The 26,972-nt window shown below is 45.7% G+C and overlaps 1 protein-coding gene across 1 annotated transcript in view; it reads left to right on the top strand.

The window, feature by feature from the left end:
- Positions 1–24,738: 24,738 nt before the first annotated feature.
- LOC149743867 (uncharacterized) overlaps positions 24,739–26,972 on the top strand; it is a 103,988-nt gene continuing 101,754 nt past the window's right edge. The window contains exon 1 of the mRNA XM_089906098.1: positions 24,739–24,843. Within this exon, the coding sequence (XP_089762224.1) occupies positions 24,739–24,843 (105 nt within the window). The remainder of the gene's footprint in view (positions 24,844–26,972) is intronic.

Genomic DNA, 26,972 nt, shown 5'->3' with positions numbered 1-26,972 from the left:
GAGCATACAGATGTTTATGAGGGAACGGATCAATCAATGAGTGTGTCAGGCTCTCCAGGCATCCTTCGTTTTACAGGAACCAACATTACTCTTACATGCCCGGCTACCAGCCGACGAGAGGATCTTAAGGATACCATCATTTGGTATAAAATGGGCAAGCTATTAATATTAGAGGTCAAATCTCATACGCCTCACCACTTAGGGATTCCGCTATTACTATAGCCAAGGTTACAGGTGAAGATTCAGGAAATTATTTCTGTATGAAGCGTTTACTTGGAGGACAAGGGATACTTATAGCTGGACATAAGGTTACTATGCTTAACAGAAAATCAAAAAATCAATTGCCTCCTTTTATGACTGTTAACTTTCCTGGATCCAGTTTTGAACGTTGCAATGCATCTTGGAATAATAACCAAATATGGTGTACTATAGATTATACCAAGGTGTCAATTCTTATCTCTTCTTTTCCCATCATAGATAGGTTTATCACATTTCAAAAGAACAGGGATATATGGAAACTAGCTCTAACTTATTCCAGTACACCTGTTATAACTTGTGTTGCTCCTCCATATACACGTTTGTGTGGTTCTATTAACATTGGTAATTCTTCCAAAGGAGAATATAATATTAGCTGTGTTAATTGTATTTTTAGCAGTTGTATGTTCCCTTCTGCAGGAACGCAATCTGTGCTTATACTAAAGCAACCCATGTATGTTATGGTGCCTGTACATCTGAGAGAACCTTGGTGTGAAGATACTGGAGTACAGGCATGGGTGGAACTCTCTAAAGCCTTGCAGAGAAGGAGACGCTTTCTTGGGTGGCTAATAGTAAGTTTACTTGCCTCGGCTGCTCTGTCTGCTACCGTGGCTACTGCCGGTCTTGCTCTTTCACAGAGTATTCATCATGCTCACTTTGCTAATCAGTTATCTCAACATACCAGTCTTGCTTTATCTTTACAAAGTCACATAGATTTACAGACTAATAACGAGTTAGATGAATTTAAAAATGCAATTTTGGGGATTGGAGATCAGATGGCAGCATTAAAATTGAGGATGCGTTTAGCTTGTCATGCAAAGTATACATGGATGTGTGTTACTCCTTAAAAGTTCAGTGACTGTATTTGGGAATGGGAAAAAGTAAAAATGCATCTGCTGAGTGTTTGGTCAGATAATAATATTAGTCTTGATCTTAAGAAATTAAATGCTGAAATTCAGGATATACAAAGTACACATCTTGATGATGTTTCGCCAGAAGATGTAATTCAAACTTTACTGGATCATTTAAAGTGGTTAAACCCTCAGTCTTGGATTACTGGAAGGTTGTCAGGATTTATTACCCTGGCCATAATCTGCCTATTATTGATAGTAATCTTCTCATGTCTGTTTCGTATCCTCATGCAACAGTATACTACTCTCGGCACTAAACTTCATGGCATTATTTTGCAGCAAAAGTTAAAAAATAAAAAAGGGGGACCTGTGGGAAGCAGTCAGCCTTGAGAGCAGGTAAGGACATGCCAGGCATGCCGCCGCTGCTCGAAGGGACTGTCCCACTTGTTCCCCTCCTTCTTCCATTCCATGGGAGATAAATCACCAGGGCCCAGAGATCAGAAAGAATGTAAAATGAGACAAGCAAAGCTGTCTCCCCCCTGCACATGCAGGTTATTTTTGATGCTTCTGGGTTTATGGATTTTCTCCCAGGGAAGTTAACCTTGAGCCGAGACAGTCTGTAGATAATGTAAACCACCATCTGGCAGCCTTCCTTTTTCTAGTCTAGATAATCTGCAACTGTAGCATAATAAAATTTGCCTTGCAACCATCAGTTGTCTCGGTCCTTCTGACCCCATTCGTCGGTGCTACTTCAGTTCCTTATGCCTTCCCTTCTGAACCTGGGCGGTGAAATCCTCTCTCTCTGGCTGGTCCGCGGCACACATGAATATATGTTTTTGTCTTGCTGTACTGCACCTGTGCTGTCTAGTAACAGATATTTTGTCTGCTAGTAGCGTTCTGGATTATGTCTCTCCACAGCGCTGAGGCAGTGCACCTATTCTGTAGTTGCAGCTGATGCCCAATGTATCCTAGCTGACAAATTATTGATTAATAAGAACTTGAATTTCTGAAAGATTGGTACTGTTAACCAAAATCTGAGCAAGGAGTCTCAAATGTAATTCTTAGCCAGAATTACATGTTGATGAACCATTTAACAGTGTAAATCAAGGAACATCAGTGTAAGGATTTCTTTTAATTGATTTCTTACCTGCTTGAAATATCAGTTAAAGTTTGCCAGCTTGGTTGCAGATGAACGGACGTTTGAAGTTCACCAAACTACTTAATGTGGGATAGGATAATAGACTTCCAGCGCCCTCAAGGCTGTGACCTTGCAGCCATTTTACATAGCACATCCTCCTCCTATAGGGATGAACCTTTCCCTGGCCCGAAAAGTAGCAGCTCTGTTGAAGCTTTGCTTATTGTAACAGGCTTTTGTTTCCAGGTTACATGTCTGTGGAAGACTTAATTCTGAATAGAGATATAGATATTACTGGAAACTAAATGTATTTTCTATTATACTCTGCTTTATCAAAAAAGTAAAATATTTAAATTGTGCTACAGAAATTCAGAAGTTGTCTTGCAATCTTTAAACAATAAATGAATGAGTTGCCCTTAAAAAAAAAAAGAATTAAGCAGTTAGGCTTTGTGGACCATATACAGTTTCTGTAACTTCTCCTACCCTTTTTTCTTCGACAACCTTTCTAAACGTGAGACATTATTAGCTCACAGTCCCACAGATCCAGGCTGAGAGCCTGATTTGATTTGTGGCCATTATTTGCCGATTCCTGCTCTGCGTCCTTACTGAGGAGGGGGACCATGTTTGAGTAATCACTTCTTTGAATCAACTATTGGTCTTCTGGGGCTTGTCCTTACTCTCCTACAGTCTCTAATCAACATGGCGTCCAGAGAAATCTTGTTAAAACATAAGTGAGATCATGTCACTTAAGTCTCTTCAATGGCTCCTTCACAGGAAAAGCAAAGTCCTCAAAGTGCGTCCACAGCCCTAGAAATGTGGGCCCCTGTTTCCTGTCTGACTGTTTCCTCCTCCTCTCCACTTTGCTCCCTCTGTTTTCCACACACTGACATCCTTTCTGCTCCTTGGATACTCCAAGCCCACTCTTGCCTCATTGCCTTTCCATCTGACTGTTCCCTCTGCTTGTACTATTCACTTCCCAGATATGCACCTTGCTCCCTCTCACAACCTTAAGTTCCCTCTTATATTTTATCTTCCCCAGAAAGCCCTCATCGATCACTTAGTTTCAGATCGCAGCCTCCTCCTACCAGCTAACAATCTCCATCTCCCTTCCCTGCTTGCTGTTTTTCTCCAACACTTACCTGATATACTATTCTATCCATTTATTTAGTTTTTATTTACATATTTATACTTTTTTTTTTTGCGGTATGCAGGCCTCTCACGGTTGTGACCTCTCCCATTGTGGAGCACACCCGGACGCAGAGGCTCAGCGGCCATGGCTCACGGGGCTAGCCGCTCCGCGGCATGTGGGATCTACCCGGACCGGGGCACGAACCCGTGTCCCCTGCATTGGCAGGGGGACTTTCAACCACTGCACTACCAGGGAAGCCCTATACTTATGATTTTATATTTGCTTATTTACTTTTGTCTCCCCCCTCAGCTCAAGAGAGACTATATTCATCTGTGTTAATCACTGCTGTGTTTCCTGAACATGTCTATAAATCATACTGAAGAATGGTGCCTGAACTTTGGTAAGGGATCAATCAATTTCCTTGGCTGGATGAAGAAATGTGTTCATAAATTAATGAACAGATCTTCGGGGCTTCTGACTTGAGGACTAATGGGAAGAGGATGGCAAATGGTTGGGACAGGGTACAGCAAGAAGTAGTATTTGGAGTACTCTGATAGCTATCCTAACAGATAAGATTGTGTTCATTTAAGTAGTTTTAATGAGAGAGCTGGGAACTAGGGACGCACAGCATTAAGGTTTTTATAATGCATTCTGTAGAGTTCTTTTTAAGTCTGTACAAATATCATTGAAAATATATGCATACATATACACCGCTGTTACTTTATTTAGTGCTTTACAAGAGTCCCTCAAGGAAGGGGTAGTAGCAACTCTCAGTATCCTTCCTTTATGATGAGCTTAATTTATTCAAAGTTACATCATAATTTATTTGTAACTGTGAAACTAGACTTAGTTATTGAATAGACCCTCCCTAGAAACGTATGACATTAATAAAACCAACAAAACTTTGTTCAGTTTCCAATGATAGACACACTACAGACTCAATTATGGGCCATCCAGTTTAATGAAGAGAAGAAGTGATTGAACAAATACAGAGCAAACAGAATATGAAGTTTTATCCTCCATTAATATTAGTAACGGATACTGTGGGCTCCAGTGCCTTCAAGATAGCTTGAGACCATCATCTCTGTGTCATGGGCAGGGGGATGTTCAGCCAGGATGTCTTTCACTGTCACTGAGAAAAATTTCCATAATATATAATGATACCTACTGAAACTGATATGGGGTATTTGGGTAATAAGGAATCAATTAGCATATTTTTCCGGAAGCCCTGACTACAAAATGAAGACAGTAGATTTGGACACTTTCAGCCATGAAGAAGTTGTTTGGATATTCATCTTTATGCCTAATGAAATAAGCTTATTTCATCTCTGCAGCTTCCCATATACCATTTTCCCACCTCTGTTTTATGTTTGGAAAGACTTTTAGAAATTGAAAGTCAAGTTAAAAAGTGAGTGACAACTTAAATGATATATGGAATATTTTGCTGACTTACAAGAGCATGCAGAATTAAATATGACCCAGTTCAAATGTTTATTTTAATGTGTATGTTGAGGTGGAGTTTTCAAGGTGCCAGAAAACGAGAATTCACCTTCCAGTGTGTGCTACCAGTTCTGTTCATTGCACAGAACCATCTTCATAAAACATACTGTTTTCTATGTACCTGGTATATATCTCAATTAGTTTGAAGAATTTCTCAGATACCTCTTAATATGTAGTGCTCCAATTCCAATCTCGCCATGTCCTGTACCAGTGACACAGCACACAGGAGTTTTATTTCTCTTTATTTCTCTGGGTTGTTCAGAACCCAATGAAAGAACGATGGAATGGGATCAAAGAGATCAGGGTTCTTGTCCCAGATTTACCATAAAATAATTGTGTCCTCTTGGGAAAATTATAGTCATTCTAGGTCCCTTTTCTTTACTTTGACAGAGCTGCACTAGATGACCCCAAATAATATAGCACTCTTTCAGTAGTAGCTTAGATGTCATTGGTATTCTGAAACAAATGAAGACAATGACACATGGAGCTGTGCAACATCTCTGTAACTCTGTTGTCTTAGAGTTGCCTCCATTCTACAGATGATAAGATGACTGTGCATAGAAGTAGATGTTTGGAACCAGCGGTTCCAAAGTAAGTGGAGGTCAACCACAAATTTCCTTCCTTCCTGAAGCTCACTTAGCCAAAACATAGGCTTCTGAATAGTAAGCTGTAAAGCATATTATCAGTACATTTAAAAAGAAGCTATTCTTCTAGGATTTCCAGTTAATAGCAGGAGGTTTTGAAATTCTTAAAAGATCATCTAATTTTGTGAGATTTACAGCTCTATTTTCCTGTCAAGCAAGTTGTATTAGTGCCAGACAGTCATCTGAGCTTCTGGATGCTTCTCTGAACCTCTTGAAGTTTTCTTCTTGCTATCTGAAATTCATGCCAGATAAGCCTTTTTCTGGAGCGTATGTACAGACTTGTGTATTTTTATATAGGAAAGCGATGCAGTGAGTCAAGTCGGGGGTTAAGCCCTCATTCTCAGAGTGGTACTGAGCTCCTGGTGAAATATAATTATCATTTCCTCAGAATCGAAAAGCAGTTATCTCAGGTGTATAATCCCATTAACTATTTATACATTTACGTATGATACATGTATTCATTGTACCTACGAGGTGTGTTCTCTTTGGGAAGTACAAAGCTCTTAGAGACATAGGTTGTTCATTTTTTTGTTTTCCCACAAATACTGTGACCCTTTGAGCAGGAAGGTCTATATTTTACTAACATCTAGAACCAGCAGTTAACACGGTGTCTAAGATGTAGTCAATAAATATGAATTAGATAAATGAACACATTTTTATGTAAGGGCCAGGACATGGACAAATAGAAATTTTTCATCTTCAGTCACAAAGCAACAACAGACATAATAATGATACAGACAACAAGTGCTACGGTCATTCAAAGAAGGCATAGAATAGATAGAAGGATCTCCTCTGTGGCACAGGGAACTATACTCAATATTTTGTAATAACATCTGTATGGGGCACCTGCTCCACACCAGGCCCTATGACAGGTGCTTACATACTTTCCCTCTCCCCCATCCTATGGGGAAAGTACCTCTGCTATAGATTTAATATTTGCCTCCCCCATTAATAACTTTTTTAAACCTTATTCACATTGCATCAAAGGGATGCTTTGATGCAATGCTGAGGTCTTCTCAGCAAAGCTCATGGGAATTTGGTATATGAGGATCCATAATAGCGATCCATTTCATCGGTGTCAATCTTTCTGGATAGTTTGGGTGGAAAGGACAATTCCTGAAGGTGCGATACCTTCACCGCATGTACTAGCATTGGGTCTTGCTTGTGTGTGTGTCACCGACTTCAGTCTTGCTGTAGCAATAATAGCTAAGATACTGTACAGCTGAGAGGCTATTTAAGTATTTATAGATATATACATAAGATAAAAGCACCTAACTTTTTTCTACCTATTGCTTACTTTCCACAGCAGTGTACACACCACACTTTAGGAAACAGTGATGTTGTCCAATTTGTCTTCTCATTTGAAGATGAGAAATGAAGGTCTGGAGACCTTTCATTGCTCAAGGTCATTCGAGTGTTTAAGGGCGGGGTGCTGGGGTTCCTGACTTCCAGGGAACCTAACTTTTCTCTGAAATTATACTGCCCCTTAATCTCTTAGCAGTACATAAAACAAATATTGGTGACCTCGTGACATGCCAGCCCTTGGGTGAAATGGATATCTGTGACTGGTTCTCAAACTTTGAAGAAATGGGAGTCTAGAAAAATAAACCCAAAACAGTCATGCAAAGACTCATTGGGCTGGAAGGGGAGCCCGTGGTCGTCTAGCTCAGTGCTGGGCTGAACCCTGGATCGTCCAAGGAGGGTCTTGGAGGCCTCTCTGCAGGCCAAGTAGTCAAGGCATAAGGGGGAATCAGGCAGGTTTGCTTCTGTTTCTTCATGTTATTTTCATGTAAGATAGCACTGAAAACTTCAGAAGTAACACTGGAAATGTGCTGTGCTTGTCCATTTTCATCTTATAGGTAATGACATGAAGGCTCAAAGGGGGATCATGTTTTTCTAGCTGATAACAGACAACATTCCTCATCCAGCATTCCTATAGCTTAAAAAAGCAATAGAGGCAAGTGGGTCCATGAACGTGGGTTTTGTGGTCACGCAGATTTGAACTTGCACCCCAGCAGGGCTTGAATGGAGTTTTTCTCTCCAAATTAGGCAAATTGCTTCTCCAAGGCTCATGGGGTGGTCAGTGTTGTTATAGGGGAGTGAGGTAAAAGCATTTTCTTCACCATATCCTGCCCCAGACATGTTATCTGAAAGGAAGGAAGGAAAAATGGGAGGGATATATGGAGAAAGAGGGAGGAAACTAAGGTGGCAGAGAACATTCCTAAAAGTCCTCCATGTTACTTCTGCTGTGCTTCCACATGCTCCTTGGGACCTCGCTTGCCAACAGAAATGTTGATTAAGCACTCTGGTTCTTATGTACTTTCTGCATTGGGAACACTTATAGTTAGGTTTCAGGGCTCTGAACTCCCCAAACTGGGGAACTTGTCATTAAAAGGTCCTTTTAAAAAGCACAAGTGCCCCAAAGTTTAATGACATTAGATTTTGGCAATGATTTCTTGAATATGACACTGAAGGCACAGGCAACAAAAGGAAAATAGAGAAATTGGACTTCATGAAAATTTTTAAAACTCTGCGCATCAAGACCCTATCAACAGAGGAAAAGGGCAATCACAGAATGAGAGGAGATGTTTGGAAATCATATATCTGATAAGGGATTAATATCTAGAGTGTACAGAGAACTCCTAAAACTCAGCCACAAAGCAAACAACCTGGCTAAAAAATGGGCAAAGGACTTGATTAGACATTTCTGCTAAGAAGATACATAAATGGCCCATAAACACCTCAAAAGATGCTCAGCATCACTGATCATTAGGAAAATGCAAGTCAAGACTACAGTGAGACACCACCTTACACACTTTAGGGTGGCTACTATGAAAACAAAAAATAAGGGTTGATGAGGATGTAGGAAATTGGAACCCTGTGCACTACTGGTGAGAATGTAAAATGGTACAGCCATTGTGCAAAATATCATGGTGGTTCCTCAAAATTAAAAGTAGGATTACCATATGGTCCAATTCCACTTCTGGGTATATACCCAACATAACTGAAAGCAGGTTTTGCAAGATACTTTGTATACCTCTGTTCATAGCAGCATTGTTCACAATAACTAAACTATGGAAGCAACCCAACTGCCCACTGACAGATGAATAGATAAGCAAAACGGGGTGTATACACAACAGAATATTATTCAGCCTTAAAGAGGAAGTTCTGACACAGGCTACAACATGGATGAATCTTGAGGACATGATGCTAACCTACCAGTCACAGAAAGACAAATGCTCTCGATTCCACTTGTATGAGGCACCTAGAGTGGTCAAATTCATACAGACAGAAAGTCGAATGGTGGGTGCCAGGGGCTGGGGGTAGCGGTTGCTGGAGGGCAGAGAGTTCCAGTTTTTCCAGAAGAAAAGAGTTCTGGAGTTTGGCTGCCGCACAACGTGAATCTCCTGAACGTGTCTAAACTCTACACTCATAAGTGATACGATGATACAATTTTATGTGCATTTCACTACAATTGAAAACCAAACATGGACTTTCCTGGTGGCGCAATGGTTAAGAATCCACCTGCCAATGCAGGAGACACGGGTTCGAGCTCTGGTCCGGGAAGATCCCACATGCCGCGGAACAACTAAGCCCGTGCACCACAACTACTGAGCCTGCACTCTAGAGCCTGCGAGCCACAGCTACTGAAGCCCATGTGCCACAACTACTGAACTGCATGCACCTAGAGCCCGTGCTCCGCAACAAGAGAAGCCACCACTGTGAGAAGCCCACACACCGCAACAAGGAGTAGCCCCCGCTCGTCGCAACTAGAGAAAGCCCGCGCACAGCAACGAAGACCCAACGCAGCCAAAAATAAATAATTAATTTTAAAATTAATTTTAAAAACTATTAAAAAAAATAAAACACCAAACACAAGTGGCCCTCGGTGACACAGTAGATATTTTTGTCATTCACAGTTTAGAGCTGCCTCATTGTGAGGGTGTTAGTCTTCAGTCAACTAGCTGAGAACTGGTATGGAGGGGATGGGAACTTCCATGAAAGAGCTTCTGAAGCTAAGTAGCCTGGTCCATTTCCTAACTTCTTCAACGAATATCTGAGTGCTTGCTGGAGCCAGTCACTGTACTTGGCCCTCGAGATAGACAGCTGTGAAAACATTATACAGAGAGCCTTGCAATCTGGGAGTGAGAGGTGGGGTAGGGAAGGATCCGCAAATGAAAGCATGGAAGTTTTTAGCATGTTACCAGATGATGCAGGTTACGGGAACAATAAAGCATCAAAGGGAAAGAGGGCTACCCTAATTAGAAGGGGACATGTGGACAGACCAGAGAGAGCAGCCCCTGTAGATACGGAGAGAAAGAACCTTCTAGGCAGAGAGAATAGTAAGTGCAGGAGGCTATGGGGAGGGAGCTGCTAGGAACAGCCAGGGACAGCATGCCAGTGTGTCTGGAAGGGCTTGAGGGAAGGGGAGGGACGGTGTGTGTGTGTGTGTGTGTGTGTGTGTGTGTGTGCGCGCGTGCGTGCATGTGTGTGTGTGTGTGTGTGTGAGAGAGACAGAGACAGAGAGCGGGGATGGGGAGGGGGAGAGAGGGAGAAGACTGCTTTTATTCGAATCCAGATGGGAGCCTCTGAAGGGTTTTGAGCTCCGAGCAACACGATCTGACTTGGGACTTACCAGGATCACCGTGACCACTGTACCTAGAACGGATTGAATGGGAGGGGGCAAAGCAGAAAAACGCATTTGAAAGGGGTGCACAGAAGGGGGGAGCAGGGCTGGTGGGACCTGAGGGGAGAGGTTTTCTGTCTCTTGCAGGGTGCCGGCTAGGGTTTAGTCTGGGAGTGGTCGCCCCGCTCCCCATCTGCAGCACTCTGCCCTCCTCACCTCCTGTAAACGGAGGCCAAGTGCATCCTTGAGGCTCTCCCAGAGAGTTGATGGCCTGCCTGGGACAGTCCTGAGTCACAGCCCCTTGGCTGTCACCAGCTCCGGGGATGCTCCTGTCCTGAGCATTAACCTCCCTCAGGGGGAGTCCTCATTCTCCAGGGAGGAAATGGATATCTCACTGCTGCGGGCTCTTAACTCCTGTAAAGCTGCAGGACAAATGACTTCGCTGAACATGCTTCATGCAGGGAAGAATGGGTAATCTCAGAGAAGGGAATAAAACTTCTCAAAACTCCGAACCAGGGGATTGCAGAGAAGCTCGCTGTCTTCCCTCTTGGGTGCGTGTGTGTGAATCCGGGAAGGAGAGGGCGGGCACCGACTTGGGTCTCTGTTCGCCCCCGCGGACCATTCTTCCAGGGCAAGTTTTTCTTAGCGTCACTCGATTTCCTGAAGTGGGAGAATGAATACCCAGTGTAGAAAAGGGGGAAGAAAAGCGTGTTAGTTAGCATGAAATATGGTCATCTGATGACTTGTCCATTATGTATTTGAGGAAGTGGAGATTCTGAAGACCTTCACCTACTCAAGGAGAGGAAATTGCCTCTGTCTACACCAGGACCTCTTACTTTTGCCACTGGTGACATTTTGTGTCCGATAATTCTTTGCTGTGGGCTGTCCTGGGCATTGTGGGATGCTCCTACAGTATCCCTGGCCTCTGCCCAGCGGACGCCAGCAGTCCTTCCCCAGCTGTGACAGCAGAAATGCCTCCTGAACTTGTCAATTGTCCGGGGGACGGGGAGCTGGGGGCAGGGGGGCAAGTTGCTCTGGGTTGAGAGCCCCTGACCCAGGCTCAGCAAGCACATGGGTGAAGTCAGGACTGTGTATGTCATGTCCTCTCTGGCTAACAATAATCGATGGAGTTAAAACTAATAGTGGCTTCTGCTTGGTCACTGGGACAGCAGAGCATTCACTGTTCTGCCTTGAGAGAACAATTTTCCTGTGTTTTAACTAATAAGGCCCTTGTGATGGCTGGATTCTGGGCACTCCAACTAATAAGCGTGCCTATAAGGCAAAGAAACCAAAACCAACGTCCTCCCTGATTGCCAGGGAGGGGGCATGTTGTCTTTCCCCTCCCTCTCCTGGATCCATGCAGTAATTAGCCAAAGTAAAATGAATATTAGCTCATGCTTACTTGCCTTTACAGTGTACTCGCCAGCACTGATGCAGTAGTGCTAAAGCAATGTATTTTAATAAATTTTTTAAAATTTATTTTTATTTTTGGCTACCTTAGGTCTTTGTTGCTGTGCGTGGGCTTTCTCTAGTTGTGGTGAGCAGGGGTTACTCTTCGTTGCGGTTCACGGGCTTCTCACTGGGTGACTTCTCTTGTTGCAGAGCACGGGCTTTAGGCGCGTGGGCTTCAGTAGTTGTGGCACGCAGGCTCCGTAGTTGTGGCACACGGGCTTAGTTGCTCCACGGCATGTGGGATCTTCCCGGACCAGGGCTCGAACCCGTGTTCCCTGCACTGGCAGGCAGATTCTTAACCACTGCACCACCAGGGGAGTCCCTAAAGCAATTATTTTTTTAACTTTATGGCTTTAAATAATCCTTGGCTCTGAAATTCCCTGTACCCCTCAGCTACGTAACCACAAGCCCCTCTGCCCTAAATCCTTTTCTTACACTTTGTAGCTTTTTAAGCAACGCCCCTCTTTAGGACGACATAATTCCTTCTCTGTAGAAAACATGAAAGACCTGAACAAATCAAGATTTCTCCATGGAGAATTCAGCTAGTCCTGTGCTTAGCTCCGAACAAGGAAATCCATCTCTACACCAAGCACGCCATTACCCGGACTAATGCCTGACTTGAATAACAAGCAAATTATTGTGCTTTTAATTGTACCCTGCTCGGTCACAAAGCACGTGTGAGAGAGGAATGTGCCCAGCTTCTTCAGGAGAAACAGGTCAGGCCTCTAATCCTCCTTTTCTGTCACCTTCCCCTTCCCCTTTCCAATCCTTTCTCTTCTCAGCAGAGCAGAGGCAAAAAAAAGAGACAGCTAAATTATGTTTAAAATGGAAGAGTCTAAAAGAAGAAAAACGGTGGTCAGTACTGACTTGGGAGAGGATGCATTATCTATCCACAGCCTCTGCAGTGTGGGCCATTTGAGGACAATCAGTGTTCTAACCGGCTTGCTGGAGGGCGATATCTGCGAGCCTAAACCAGGCTTTCTCAGCCTCAGCATGACTGCTGGGTGGGGTTGGATGCTTCTTTGCTGTGGGCCTGTCCTGTGATGGAAGGACTTTTAGCCTCCCCTAAGCTGTGACCATCCAAAGTGTCCCAAGACACTTTCAAATGTCTCCTGGGTGCAAAATTGCCCCTGGTTGAGAACCACGGCCCCAAGCCCTTCCATATTGGGATGTACTTGCTCTCTCTCCCATTCTCTCCCCCCCCATACACAAAACCCAAGAAAATCATGGTTCCTGTGTTAAAACTGGGGAGATCAACGTGCTCTTCATGTAGGTAGAATGAGCGGAAAGGAAAAAAACACTGACTTGTGTGTAGTCAGGGGACAGAGTGGGAACCCCCTCAACGCCAAGACTGAAAAGAGTCTTAGGATGTGGGTGTGTTTCTGGCTCCCTCTGGGAAGTGGCAATGCCCCTGGTTGAACAAGCCAACTTTCGAACACCTCTACCCTGTGCACTTTGGAATCGGGCTTGCTGTGGGCGAGATGAGGAGTGATGGCGAGGCTGCAGAGATGAAGGCGCCTCTGAAGGTGCTGACTGTCTCCTCCCACACTACTTGGGACAGGGGAGAACTATCCAGCTTCACAGAGATACCCATTGCTCAGACAATGACGATCCTGTCTTGGACCTAAACATCGGGATGAAAGAGGGCTACTGACAAGACAGACGTTGTGCAAGCATGGGGTTGCACTTTCATTCCAGACATTGAGGCAAACATTTCACTCCTGGTGATATAAGACCTCCCCTATTTTTAGGAACTTACAAGAAGCGTTATTGCTTGTTCTTACCGGCCAGAAGGAAAGGCGGGAGAACGAGCACACTGCAGTGAGCCCCCATCTCCACTAGATGGCGGTGTACACCTTACTCAGAAGCCAGGCGGGCGGCGCTCCGGGCAGCTCGTTGGCCTAAGCAAGACAAGGGCCGCTCTTCTTTTGGGAGACAGGCGTCTCCTGTCATTGTCGGCACAAACAGCCCCAAACAATTGCACTGACCACACAGCTCTAAGCCACGTTCCAGGGCACTGCCATCTGTTCAGGAGTGAATGCTGGGAAAATGAACCACGCTGCTAATTTGCTTGATTGGGCGGAAAATAAGATCTCAAGTGACGGTGGGTGTAATTTATTTTTCCAACAAGAATAGGGGCAAAGCCATTTCACCCCCCCCCCCAAGTGCTACCATAAATGAAAGCAATCACCTAATTAGTCCTGAATTACTAACTGGCAGGGTAAAGATCTGCTGGAAGTCAAGCTGAAGTGGGGAGTCTGGAGAAAGGGATGTGATTTCTGCAGGGGAGGAGGGGAGGGGTAGGGCGGGGTGGGAGGGGCGGGAGGAGAGGGGAAGGCCTGAAGCCCATTGTGAGGTCCTGCGCCCCTGTGGTCTGGGAGCCGTGCTGGCCCTGACCCTGGGAGAAAAAGAGGCTCAGTGATGTCTTCAGGCCGTTTATTTTGTGCAGGAGAATGACTTTATAAAGTGAAGGAAAAAGAACCTGTTGGAGAAAACCTATCCGAGAGTTTCTCTGAAAATGCTACAGATGGAGATGAACTGGCTTGGGAAGGAGAGCACAGCCCTGTGGCGCCTGGCCACCCCGCTGCTGGTGGACCCCCCAGGAAGGTTCTGTCACGGAAACGACAGGCAGATCTGAAACCAAGTTGGGCTTTACGTCATTAAGAAATCCCCCAAAGGAATGGAATAAAGGCCTCCTTTCACACTTTGGGTTTTGCATGTGTCCTGAGGAAGCGCCTCTTCCCCAGCTGAGACAGCGCGCTGTCCCCGCGACCCAGTGAGCGGCCCTCGTCCTGCGGGGAAAGCAAAACAGCAGCGGGGTGGGTGCGCGCCCAGAGCTGCCCCTCTCCCAATTGATTTGTTCAGGGATGACTTCTTGCGTTCTAGTTAGATGTGACTTTAATCGAAGTGCTTTCCTAAGGAGATTTATCACAACTGTGAACCGTCAGTTTGCACAGCTGCTGCTCTTTTAGGGAAACGCACAGGCTCGGGAGACGGAGGGGCCGGCGCGGGCTCCCCTCTTTCCCACGGACCGGCCCGCGTGCCCCTCGCCCACCAGAAATATGTGCGCCGCGTCCTCAGAGGCCGCCGCTTCTGTGCTCGGGCTCCTCTGCTGTTTCTGGCTGCTGAACAGCCATCTCCTCTCTCCTGGGAGGGACAGCTGGTTTCCTTTTGGGGCGCTCTCCTTCTCCCCGTCTCAGCTCCTGCAGCGGAGACGAGGCTGCCTCTCTCTCCCTGCACGCTGTGGGCTGGGTGTGCAACCCGGCTCGGGCCACAGTCCCCCACCGTCCCCGCCGACCCCGCTCGGCACCCACCACAGCCGGCAAAGCCCACACGGGGCGCCCAGTTAAAGGTGAACCGCAGATGAAAACCACGACTTCTTAGGGTGTCTTCAACATTGCATGCAACATACTTCTACTAAAAAAATTACTGTTTATCTGAAGTTCAGCTTTAACGAGGCGGGCATCCTGTATTTTGTCTGGCAGCCTTCTTGGTTCTAAAGAAAATGTTTGTCCAGAGCAGGTCAAATTGCAATCAGCCTAGGACTTTTAACTGGAGCTTTGGGGAAAAAATACTTAAAAGGTATCTGTTGGGACTGCTAGGCTGGTAGGATTCATGCTTGCAACTGCTGGGAGCCAGCTTTGCTATCATGTGGGGAGAGCTGCTTGAACTAGAAGCCAACACCACAGAGAGCAGACCTGTTTCATTTGAACAGGTGGATCCAGCTGTTCTTGAAGCTGGCCCGGTGGGTGGTAGAGGTCAGGGTGCTGATGGCCAGGAGGGATAATAATTTCCTACCCCTCAAATCTGGGAAGTGAAAACAGCAGGGCTGAATGTGCCCACGGGGCATGGCTTCTGTTCAACTGGAAGAGTGGTGAATGGCTATTGGGTGACAAAAACAGTCGGTCTACTATATTCTTACTTTGTTTGCTAATTGTTTTGCTGCATGTAAACTCTTTGTTGCATTAGCTCTTGTTCATGACATCACGTCTGGAGACAGGGTCTGATAGACTTACATGTGGAATTGGAGACTTAAATTTCAAATCTGCCTCTGCCTGGTTGAGTGGTTTTAGGGTCCTCGTAACCTCTACAAAGTTGAGTTTCTGGGTCTGAAACCTAAGGACAGAGGTTATCGTAATCCATTTGGGCTGCTATAACAAAATACCAGAGCCTGGGTAGCTTATGAACAACAGAAATTTATTTCTCATAGTTCTGGAGGTTGGAAGTCTAAGGTCAGGGTGCGAGCAAATTCACAGTCCGGTGAGTATGCTCTACCTGGGTCACAGCTGGCGTGTTTTCTCTGTAACCTCCCATGGCAGAAAAGTCGAGGGACCTCTGTGGGGTCTCTTTTATGAGGGCACTAATTTTGTTCATGAGGGCTCTACCCTCATGACCTTATCACCTCCCAAATGCCACACCTCCTGATACCATCACTTTGGGGGTTAGGATTTCAACATATGAATTTTGGGGAAGGCAAATGTTAAATCTATAGCAGAGTACTTTCCCCATAGGATGGGGGAGAGGGAAAGTATGTAAGCACCTGTCATAGGGCCTGGTGTGGAGCAGGTGCCCCATACAGATGTTATTACAAAATATTGAGTATAGTTCCCTGTGCCACAGAGGAGATCCTTCTATCTATTCTATGCCTTCTTTGAATGACCGTAGCACTTGTTGTCTGTATCATTATTATGTCTGTTGTTGCTTTGTGACTGAAAATGAAAAATTTCTATTTGTCCATGTCCTGGCCCTTACATAAAAATGTGTTCATTTATCTAATTCATATTTATTGACTACATCTTAGACACCGTGTTAACTGCTGGTTCTAGATGTTAGTAAAATATAGACCTTCCTGCTCAAAGGGTCACAGTATTTGTGGGAAAACAAAAAAATGAACAACCTATGTCTCTAAGAGCTTTGTACTTCCCAAAGAGAACACACCTCGTAGGTACAATGAATACATGTATCATACGTAAATGTATAAATAGTTAATGGGATTATACACCTGAGATAACTGCTTTTCGATTCTGAGGAAATGATAATTATATTTCACCAGGAGCTCAGTACCACTCTGAGAATGAGGGCTTAACCCCCGACTTGACTCACTGCATCGCTTTCCTATATAAAAATACACAAGTCTGTACATACGCTCCAGAAAAAGGCTTATCTGGCATGAATTTCAGATAGCAAGAATAGCAAGAAGAAAACTTCAAGAGGTTCAGAGAAGCATCCAGAAGCTCAGATGACTGTCTGGCACTAATACAACTTGCTTGACAGGAAAATAGAGCTGTAAATCTCACAAAATTAGATGATCTTTTAAGAATTTCAAAACCTCCTGCTATTAATTGGAAATCCTAGAAGAATAGCTTCTTTTTAAATGTACTGATAATATGCTTTACAGCTTACTATTCAGAAGCCTATGTTTTGGCTAAGTGAGCTTCAGGAAGGAAGGAAATTTGTGGTTGACCTCCACTTACTTTGGAACCGCTGGTTCCAAACATCTACTTCTATGCACAGTCATCTTATCATCTGTAAAATGGAGGCAACTCTAAGACAACAGAGTTACAGAGATGTTGCACAGCTCCATGTGTCATTGTCTTCATTTGTTTCAGAATACCAATGACATCTAAGCTACTACTGAAAGAGTGCTATATTATTTGGGGTCATCTAGTGCAGCTCTGTCAAAGTAAAGAAAAGGGACCTAGAATGACTATAATTTTCCCAAGAGGACACAATTATTTTATGGTAAATCTGGGACAAGAACCCTGATCTCTTTGATCCCATTCCATCGTTCTTTCATTGGGTTCTGAACAACCCAGAGAAATAAAGAGAAATAAAACTCCTGTGTGCTGTGTCACTGGTACAGGACATGGCGAGATTGGAATTGGAGCACTACATATTAAGAGGTATCTGAGAAATTCTTCAAACTAATTGAGATATATACCAGGTACATAGCAAACCGTATGTTTTATGAAGATGATTCTGTGCAATGAACAGAACTGGTAACACACACTGGAAGGTGAATTCTCATTTTCTGGCACCTTGAAAACTCCACCTCAACAGACACGTTAAAATAAACATTTGAACTGGGTCATATTTAATTCTGCATGCTCTTGTAAGTCAGCAAAATATTCCATATATCATTTAAGTTGTCACTCACTTTTTAACTTGACTTTCAATTTCTAAAAGTCTTTCCAAACATAAAACAGAGGTAGGAAAATGGTATATGGGAAGCTGCAGAGATGAAATAAGCTTATTTCATTAGGCATAAAGATGAATATCCAAACAACTTCTTCATGGCTGAAAGTGTCCAAATCTACTATCTTCGTTTTGTAGTCAGGGCTTCCGGAAAAATATGCTAATGGATTCCTAATTACCCAAATGCCCCATATCAGTTTCAGTAGGTATCATTATATATTATGGAAATTTTTCTCAGTGACAGTGAAAGACATCCTGGCTGAACATCCCCCTGCCCATGACACAGAGATGATGGTCTCAAGCTATCTTGAAGGCGTTGCAGCCCACACTATCCGTTACTAATATTAATGGAGGATAAAACTTCATATTCTGTTTGCTCTGTATTTGTTCAATCACTTCTTCCCTTCATTAAACTGGATGGCCCATAATTGAGTCTGTAGTGTGTCTATCATTGGAAACTGAACAAAGTTTTGTTGGTTTTATTAATGTCATATGTTTCTAGGGAGGGTCTATTCAATAACTAAGTCTAGTTTCACAGTTACAAATAAATTATGATGTAACTTTGAATAAATTAAGCTCATCATAAAGGAAGGATACTGAGAGTTGCTACTATCCCTTCCTTGAGGGGCTCTTGTAAAGCACTAAGTAAAGTAACAGAGGTGTATATGTATGCATATATTTTCAATGATATTTGTACAGACTTAAAAAGAACTCTACAGAATGCATTATAAAAACCTTAATGCTGTGTGTCCCTAGTTCCCAGCTCTCTCATTAAAACTACTTAAATGAACACAATCTTATCTGTTAGGATAGCTATCAGAGTACTCCACATACTACTTCTTGCTGTACCCTGTCCCAACCACTTGCCATCCTCTTCCCATTAGTCCTCAAGTCAGAAGCCCCGAAGATCTGTTCATTAATTTATGAACACATTTCTTCATCCAGCCAAGAAAATTGATGGATCCCTTACCAAATTTCAGGCACCATTCTTCAGTATGATTTATAGGCATGTTCAGGAAACACAGCAGTGATTAACACAGATGAATATAGTCTCTCTTGAGCTGAGGGGGGAGACAAAAGTAAATAAGCAAATATAAAATCATAAGTATAGTGCTTCCGTGGTGGCGCAGTGGTTGAAAGTCCCCCTGCCAATGCAGGGGACACGGGTTTGTGCCCCAGTCCGGGAAGATGCCACATGCCGCGGAGCGGCTGGGCCCGTGAGCCATGGCCGCTGAGCCTGCGCGTCCGGAGCCTGTGCTCCGCGTCGGGAGAGGCCACAACAGTGAGAGGCCCGCGTACCGCCAAGAAAAAGAAAGCTATGAAAACAAAACCTATGGATGGAGACCTACATGAAAGATGGAAGCGTATAATAATGGCCAGAGTACATTACTGTGGCAGAAGCAGCAGCCCTTAAGGAGGACAACTTTATAAATTACAAATTGGATTTAAATAGACAGGGAATTGAAAGTGGAGACATTATTTTCTGCAGAAGATGATGGACGGGGAGAACAAAGAAAATAAAACTGAGATTGTTAACAAAATACAATACTAAGCATATAAGTTAGGACTGAGTCCTTAACTTTCAGTTTTATTAATGAGTGGCTGAGTACAGATTACTGACTACACAGAACCAAGCCTGGGAACACATTTTATATTTATGATCTTTGTGCCTAAAACTAGATTCTCCTGCAATTTAATATGACACTAGGACAATGACTGGCCAAGTTTTAGATTAATCACTCTTACACAAAGATTTTTCATTCATATAATCTCAAACAAATACTGCGTCACCGATTAAGTTCCAGATCCTATGCACTCTGGCTGAAGATATAAATATCTTGCAAGCCCAGCGTCACTTTCCTCTTTCTCTGGTAATAAATCACACTTTCTATTATGACAATGGCCCCAGTTATCGGCCCAGGAATAAACACTTGACTCAGGAAGAGCCAATTAAAGCCTTCCTTTAGAGTTGATCGAGAGCTTTAAGGTTAGAGTATTTCAATCTTATGAAATTTTTGTAAAACAAAATTATTTCAAAATCTACTAATTATTCTTTAAGTTCTAGAAACTGCATTCTGTGACTAAGAGGACAATTTATTTGCCGTCGTTTCTGCTCTGCCCACTTTATGTTTCTGTTATTGTGAGATAAAGGCAGTGGGGAATGGCAAACCATTTCTGATTCATTCAACACATGAGTGCTTCTTAGGTACAAAACACCATTCTGAACATTGTCCGAGGTAAAAAGATAAATAATACCTAGCCGCTTACCCTCAAGGATCTTCCAGCTTAGCAAGGGAAATAAAATAGGCACACAGATGACTGCAACAAAAAGAAGATAACGATTGCTGCCAGATGTTTGGGGAGAATGAGTAGAGCAAAGAGAGAACACAGAATAAGGCAACATTCAACAGTCAGCCAAGAACTATTTGTTGAGCAATTGCAAGCTGTGACCTGGAAATGGAAGAGGAGAACATAGATCTTCACGTGGGCAGGTGAAAAATCAAGTGTTATTACTTGTAACACAGCTCTTCAAATATATTTTTTGGCACCAAGTGCCTACTAAACAGCCTTAAATTAAAAACTAAATAAGGATACAGTCTCTATCAAATATAGCCTGAGGTACTGATGCCTAAATACTAGGATCACAGTATTTGTGTTCCCAAGGATGCCTTTCTATTGCTTTGCTTCTTTCCCCCTTTCCAAATTAGCTAATGCTGCCTTAACAGGATATCTATTTCACTTGTTCCAGCCTTTTTGATCCAATGTATTGAATAGCAGAATAGGTGAGTTACAAGAGGATATTTTGACTTCAAACAACAGAAATAAAATACTATATAATTGAAAAAAAAGAGGCAATCTTTCAGGCACATGTGGATCCAGGAGTTCACATGTTTTAACCAGGTCCCTTTCTCTCTTCCCCACCCCTTCTTCTCTCTGCCTTTTCTCCTCTCTGGTATCTCTCATTATGGGATTCAAATATTTCCCTGTTTATGTGGGAGCTTCTGGCACAGCTGCGGGCTTATACGCTCGCAGCTCCAGGGCTGGCTGGAAGGGGCGGGCGCATCACAGCATAAGGTTGCACGAGGTGTGCACTTATATAGCAGGGCATCACATCTATGAGTGATGGATGATCACATTGTATACAGGGGTAGCTTCGCATAGCTTTTACATCACTTTTCTTGAAGATGGCAGTAAAATGGTATGTGTTTACAAAATCAAATAGTGTAACATTGTCCAAAGATATACATAAAGCATTTAGAGGAAGGAGGCTCCTTTTTCTTTTAACTCCGGCACGGATTGTCTATTGGACAGTGGTAAGCCTATGTCATCAACCTCGTTACTCCAGCAGAAGTCCAGGGATTAGCCCTGCCTAGCTCTTGTTAGCCTCTATTCCCTTCCTTGAACACTGTAGCCAGAAGGTTTTTTTCCTCCTCAAACCTTAAGTATTGAAACCTGGAGGAGGGGCATGTCTGAAAAGAAAATGATGGACTGGACTCTCCCTAGAAGGAAGATAAATGGGTGGTCAACAAGAAAAAAAAAAAATCCTCTGTACCAGGAAATGTTTGAAGTGTTGTTTGGGTATCAAAAAACGGGTGCCCTACACATAAAGCAACAAAGGATATTGGTCTAAAAAGAACACCATGGCCAAAGGTGCATGGCCTATTTCAACAGAGGATTTGAAAGTTAAAAGTTAACCTGTAAAACATTCAATTCAATTTCATCATTTTACAGATGGGCAAAGTAAAACTCAGGCACAGGAACAGAAGTGCCAAGGTCATACAGGTGGTTGGTGGAAGAGACAACCAACTTCCCAACTTCTGACGTTTTAGGTGTGTGTGTGTGTTGTTTTGTTTATGTGCAAGGACATTTTTCTTTAGTACACTAACATTACAACAGAAAGTATAGTCTTGTTTTGGTTTTCTCTGCGCCCTCAATTCTGTATAAGACAGTTTCGCTGCACTCCAACAGAAAGGCTCAGCAAGAGTAGAGACCACCATAAGCAGTACACGTGGGCACCAAGGGCAGATACATTGCCCTTCCTTGTGTAGGAACTAGGGCCACTTGTTGCTTTAATGGGCCAAGTTTGGGCTGGACCTGCAGGAGGGGACACCTTTGAAAAACAGCTTCCTAACTGCACTACAACCTGCTCTGGCATCCTGATTCCACTCCCCAGCCCCCCCCAAATCTTCAGCCAGAAAAAAAAAAAAAGAATGGATCACTGGATCGATGGGGAGATTTCTGTCTGCTCCTCCTACTGTCACCTCTTTCTTGCTATTTCCTGCCCGAAGAAACCTGACATCAGCCCAAAAGCACCTCTGGAAATGGGTAGGAGGGAGCCTTACACCTGTCAGCGCCAGAGAAGAAAGTGCGCTCTGCAGAGTTCTCAGTTGTTCCATCTCTTGCGATGAAAGGAAGAAAAGGAGCGAATCCGCCACAGATTTACTGGAGACCAGGGTTACTTCATACGGCTCCGGCCACAGTAACCCCTGAAGACCAAAGATGCATTTCCATTCCCAGCATTTCTTGTTGGCGTCTTTCCCTACAGGCTAGCCCTGTGCCTGGCCCCGGAGAAGTCTCTGCGTAAAGGTTCTTTAGGTCATAGATCAGGCTCCTGTGTGTATGTGTGTTTTTCTTAGGAAAAACTGGCACAGACGAATTAGCAGTAGAGACTGGGGTCTCCCTACTACCCTTCATGCTTGGCGGCATCACCTTCGACTACCTCGCATTCTCCCGGCGCTGACAGCCCCGGCTCCGGACCTCAGGGTTGGAAGCAGTCAGCCCCAGCTAGAACCGCCCTGTCCGGGGCTGATGCCACCCTGTGCCTAGAATGTGCGTGTGGGTGCAGGCGGGCGAGCGAGCGGCTTCTACAGTGAGACCGAAGCAGGAGCTCAGCCTTCGACTGCGACCTGCAATCCCCAGATTCCCTGGGGACCTCGAAACTCCCAATCGGAGTTACTACCCCCCCCCCACAGCCGCCCACCCTTTCCCTCCCCCTTTACCTCAGCACGCAGCCCCTCCCTGCGTGATGATGCAAAACCGTGGGAAGGGTGGGCGCTGGGAAGGGTGGGGAGAGCCTGAGAGCGAGCGAGGGTGGGAGGGAGTGGGCCGAGGAGGAGAGGGAGCCGAACGCGCGTTTAAAGCGATAGCCATCCTCGCTCTCTCCCCAGTGCTGGGCTGTTGGAGAGCTCGAGCTGCAAGCCACCGAGCGCGAGCTTGAGCGCGGCGCGCTGGCCGGGGAACCCAAGAGCGCACGGCGCCCCAAGCTGGCAGGCGCCGCGGGGCCCCCCACCCTCGCCGGCTGCCCTTCCCCGGGTGCCCCTACCCTCCTCGCCCGCAGGAGACCCTGGGCTTCCCCGGAGGAGCTCACCCCAAGGGGCCAGGACTCCGGCGAGCCCGCCACCGTCCCCTCGAGTGCCGCCGCCACCACCGCAGCCGCGGGAGCAGCATGGTCCAGCTGGGGAAGCTGCTCCGCGCCCTGACTTTGATGAACTTTCCCTGCTGCGCGCTGGAGGTGCTTCTGTGCGCGCTGGCGGCGGCGGCGCGCGGCCAGGAGATGTACGCCCCGCACTCCATTCGGATCGAGGGGGACGTCACCCTCGGGGGGCTGTTCACGGTGCACGCGAAGGGTCCCAGCGGAGTGCCCTGTGGCGACATCAAGAGGGAGAACGGGATCCACAGGCTGGAAGCGATGCTCTACGCCCTGGACCAGATCAACAGGGATCCCAACCTGCTGCCCAACGTGACGCTGGGAGCGCGGATCCTGGACACTTGTTCCAGGGACACTTATGCGCTCGAACAGTCGCTCACTTTCGTCCAGGCGCTCATCCAGAAGGACACCTCCGAAGTGCGCTGCACCAACGGCGAGCCTCCGGTTTTCGTCAAGTCCGAGAAAGTAGTTGGAGTGATTGGGGCTTCGGGGAGTTCGGTCTCCATCATGGTAGCCAACATCCTGAGGCTTTTCCAGGTAGGGGGGCGCTCCCTCCGGGGCAGAGCGCGCCGTAGCTCCCCGCGCTCTTTTTCCTGAAGGCTGGCTTGGACTCCAGGGGTGCGGGGTCTGGTCAGCCTTCGCTCATTTCCACCCTGGAGATCCTGCCGAATCCCTCCCACCTCACCCGAGGAGGTACTTTCCCTGTTTGATTCATTTCCCTTCCACCTCTCCCCTGTCCGCGCTCCACTCCATCCGGCTTGACTTTCTGGATTTATGGCCCCATTGACAAGAAACAGTCTCCGAAAAACAAGGGGATGATTTAAATGGGTTTGCATTAGAGTGAAATATGGTTCCAAAACAGGCTTGTAAAAGTGCCGGACTCCTATGAGAGCCACTTAGGCGCAAGGAATATGAAAGATGAGAAGACGCCTAGAAACTAGGCATTTCTCAACTCCCCAGCTTCCCTGCCCCAAGCCGCCCGACAAGCTGCAGCTCCCTTGGAAAATTTCGAGAAGAGCTTAGGGAGGCAGTTCTTAAACCGAAGGCTAGTTCTTCACCTACATTTGGACGTGAATTGCCCATTTCGCTCGGGTTGGATTTCCCGACCTGTAACCTGTCTCTGCGAGGGCATGGGGCGGAAGGCGTGGGGACTGTCCTCAAGCGGGGAGAAGCCACCCGCAGACGTGCCCCCAGGTGATTTGCTCTGGGCAGTTGTTTGCACCGTCTAAACTGCCTTTGCGATCCGGCCACTGGCAGGAGCCGGGCGATCAGCTTTCTACTCCTGCCAGCTCAGAGCCCGGAGGTGAGCTCATGCTAACTGCGAAACACAGTCGCTTTTTCTGCACCCACCCTGTGCCCATCCTTTCCCACGACCTCCCTAACGCAGCCCCCAACCCCAGTCCTGGGTTTTGAGGGCGATTCTCAGAGCCAGACAAGAAGGCGCCTGGAAGGAGGCAGTAGGGTGCGCTGAGCAAGGCCGGGCGGTCCTCTAGCTCCGGGTGCAGGCGGGCAACGGCGGAAGATGCGAGGTCGGCGGATCGAGCCAGCTGAGCCGTGGGCGGTGCTGCAGTGCTCTCTCACCGCCTGCTCCCGCAGCCTCGGCCCCACGGCTCCTGTGCCGCCCTGGGTATAGATGGATGGCTTCTGTATGAAGAAATTGAGTTTCAGGGTATGCGTGACTATGGGTTCTCTTGTTTCTCTGTCTTTCTTCCTGTGTGTCTCTCTCCTTGTGTCTCTTTCTCCCTGCTTTTTTTTTTTTTTTTTTGGTCTCTCTGTTTTTATGTTCTCCCTTTCAATTTCTGCCTCTCTTTTCCTTCTCTACCCCTATCTCCAAGTTTTTTGTTCATCTCTGTCTTGAAGTGATCCTTTCCTAATGCACAGCTCTCTCCCTGCCTGGTAGGACCCAAGCTCAGTTAGTCCCTTCTCCAGGTGTTCTGGCTGACCCTTATGCTCCCCGTAGCTAAAAAGTTGGCTCCCTCTCAAGTGCCTTTCCTGAAGCATGTTGGGTTTCTGGAGGGGACTCCTTGTGAGATTCAAGCTGTCACTACATCAGCACCCAGGGGTATGAAGTTTGTGTTTGTGCCAGAAGGAGGGGTGTCTGTCTAAAGCTGCAGCCTGGTATGGCCCCTCTGAGCCTCTGAGCATCCCTAGCACCTGTTGAGTATGTCACCTCTAGATGTTTGCAAGGCCAAAAGTGCTTCTGGGCAGCCTTCACTTTGAGGTACTGCTTTCAGGAAGAGCCTGGGCTGTTGTAAGCAAAACCCAGAAGCACTTCCTTTACCTCTGAGCTTAACCTAGAGAACCTGAGGAGGCAGCGCTGCAGGGAGGATGAGGCCAGAAGTCACCTGAGAACCACAGGCGCAACTCACCGTGTTTTTACTGGAGCTCTGGGGGTTGAAGGCACATTTGCTGTTTGACATTTTAAAAATTATTTTGGTGCCTTCACTTGGAGCTTGGGAGCTTGCAGATGGGCCTGCCTGTCGAAAAAAGAGTGAAATCTTAAAGTCAAGAGAGAGCTTGCAGACTAGGCTGAAGGATTGTGTTTGCTGAAAAAGATTCCAGGGGGAGCTGATTCCTTCTCTGGTGTGTGGATCTGAGGCACTTGCAAGAAAAGAGAACGCTTGCCTTATGCTTAGTTCCCCCGTTCCCTGGGCTGGGAAGGAAAGGAACTGAATGCCAGCATTAGCAGTGTGGGTTGGGACCAAAACCATTCAGAGAAAACTCTGTCATTTTCCTCTAATTTGCAAATTGCAGCTATTCATGTTGGATTGAACAGCTGAGGGAAAAGAGCCCCCAGTTTTCACCTGCATTTATTGAGAAGAGGCTGGTAGTAGGAGGGATGCACCAACTTGTAGCTTGTGCTGCAAGCTGGATATAAGCTTTGGTGTGAGCATCCTGGTTAACCACTGCCCATGTTCAAATATACAGAGATAGATTCCAACAATCTCTTCCCGCAGCCTTATTTTTGCGTGTGATCTTAGAAGCTCCTGGCATGTAAGTCCAGTCCCCAGTTTCCCAGCCTCTGTAAACCTGCAAAATGAATAGAGAGAATAGTGGAACACAGACCCATTGTTCAAAGACACAGTCACTTTAGGGAAAGAGGAAAAGAACGGGTAGGTGAATCTTCTCTGGGATTGCAGGGTTCAGCTCAATGAAGACGGTCCTGTATAAAAGAAACTTCTCTAAATGGTTGAATTCTTAGCTCTCCAGAGATCTGAGTTTTCTTTTCCCCAGTCCCTGTGGGTTGCTGTGGGGAATGTGCCAAACCTATCATTTGAGATAAAAAGCTATGGTGAGGTAAGCTTCTAGGCTGGGGGAAGGAAGACTTAGTGACTGAAATGGGGGATGCTAAGCACTGGGGGGCAGGAAGGAAGAAGGGGCTAGTAATGGATGTAACAAATGCTGCAGCTGCCGGCAAAGCCTGGATTGAAGTTCCTTCCTGAAAATGAGGACCCGGGCAAGAACGACCACTCAGATGTAAACAGTGTCTCTGACTGGGAATTCTCATCTGCCTGCCGGTGGGCCAGAGCTGAGCAAGTCCTTTCTCTCCTCTGTATGCACACTGAATTGGTTAGTAAGTGACGTGTCAGAGGACAGGAATCATATTCAGTGGATCTTTCAAATCCAGGAGTTTGAGGCTAATGAAATTAGTGTGTGGCCAGGGCTCTGCCAACTAGAATTAAGTCACTGCAGCCACACTGCAATGCATTTTCAGCCTGAAGGGAGCATCAGGGAGGAATTTCGGGAGATTTGTTT

This window comes from Delphinapterus leucas, unplaced genomic scaffold (genome assembly GCF_059928025.1).
Source record: "Delphinapterus leucas isolate spDelLeu-1000000601 "Yukka" unplaced genomic scaffold, BTC_Dleu_Yukka2 spDelLeu_asBTCV2_sq64, whole genome shotgun sequence".
Lineage (NCBI taxonomy): Eukaryota > Metazoa > Chordata > Mammalia > Artiodactyla > Monodontidae > Delphinapterus > Delphinapterus leucas.
The sequence above is the reverse complement of the archived record's forward strand: the minus strand, read 5'-3'. Positions and strand labels throughout refer to the sequence as shown.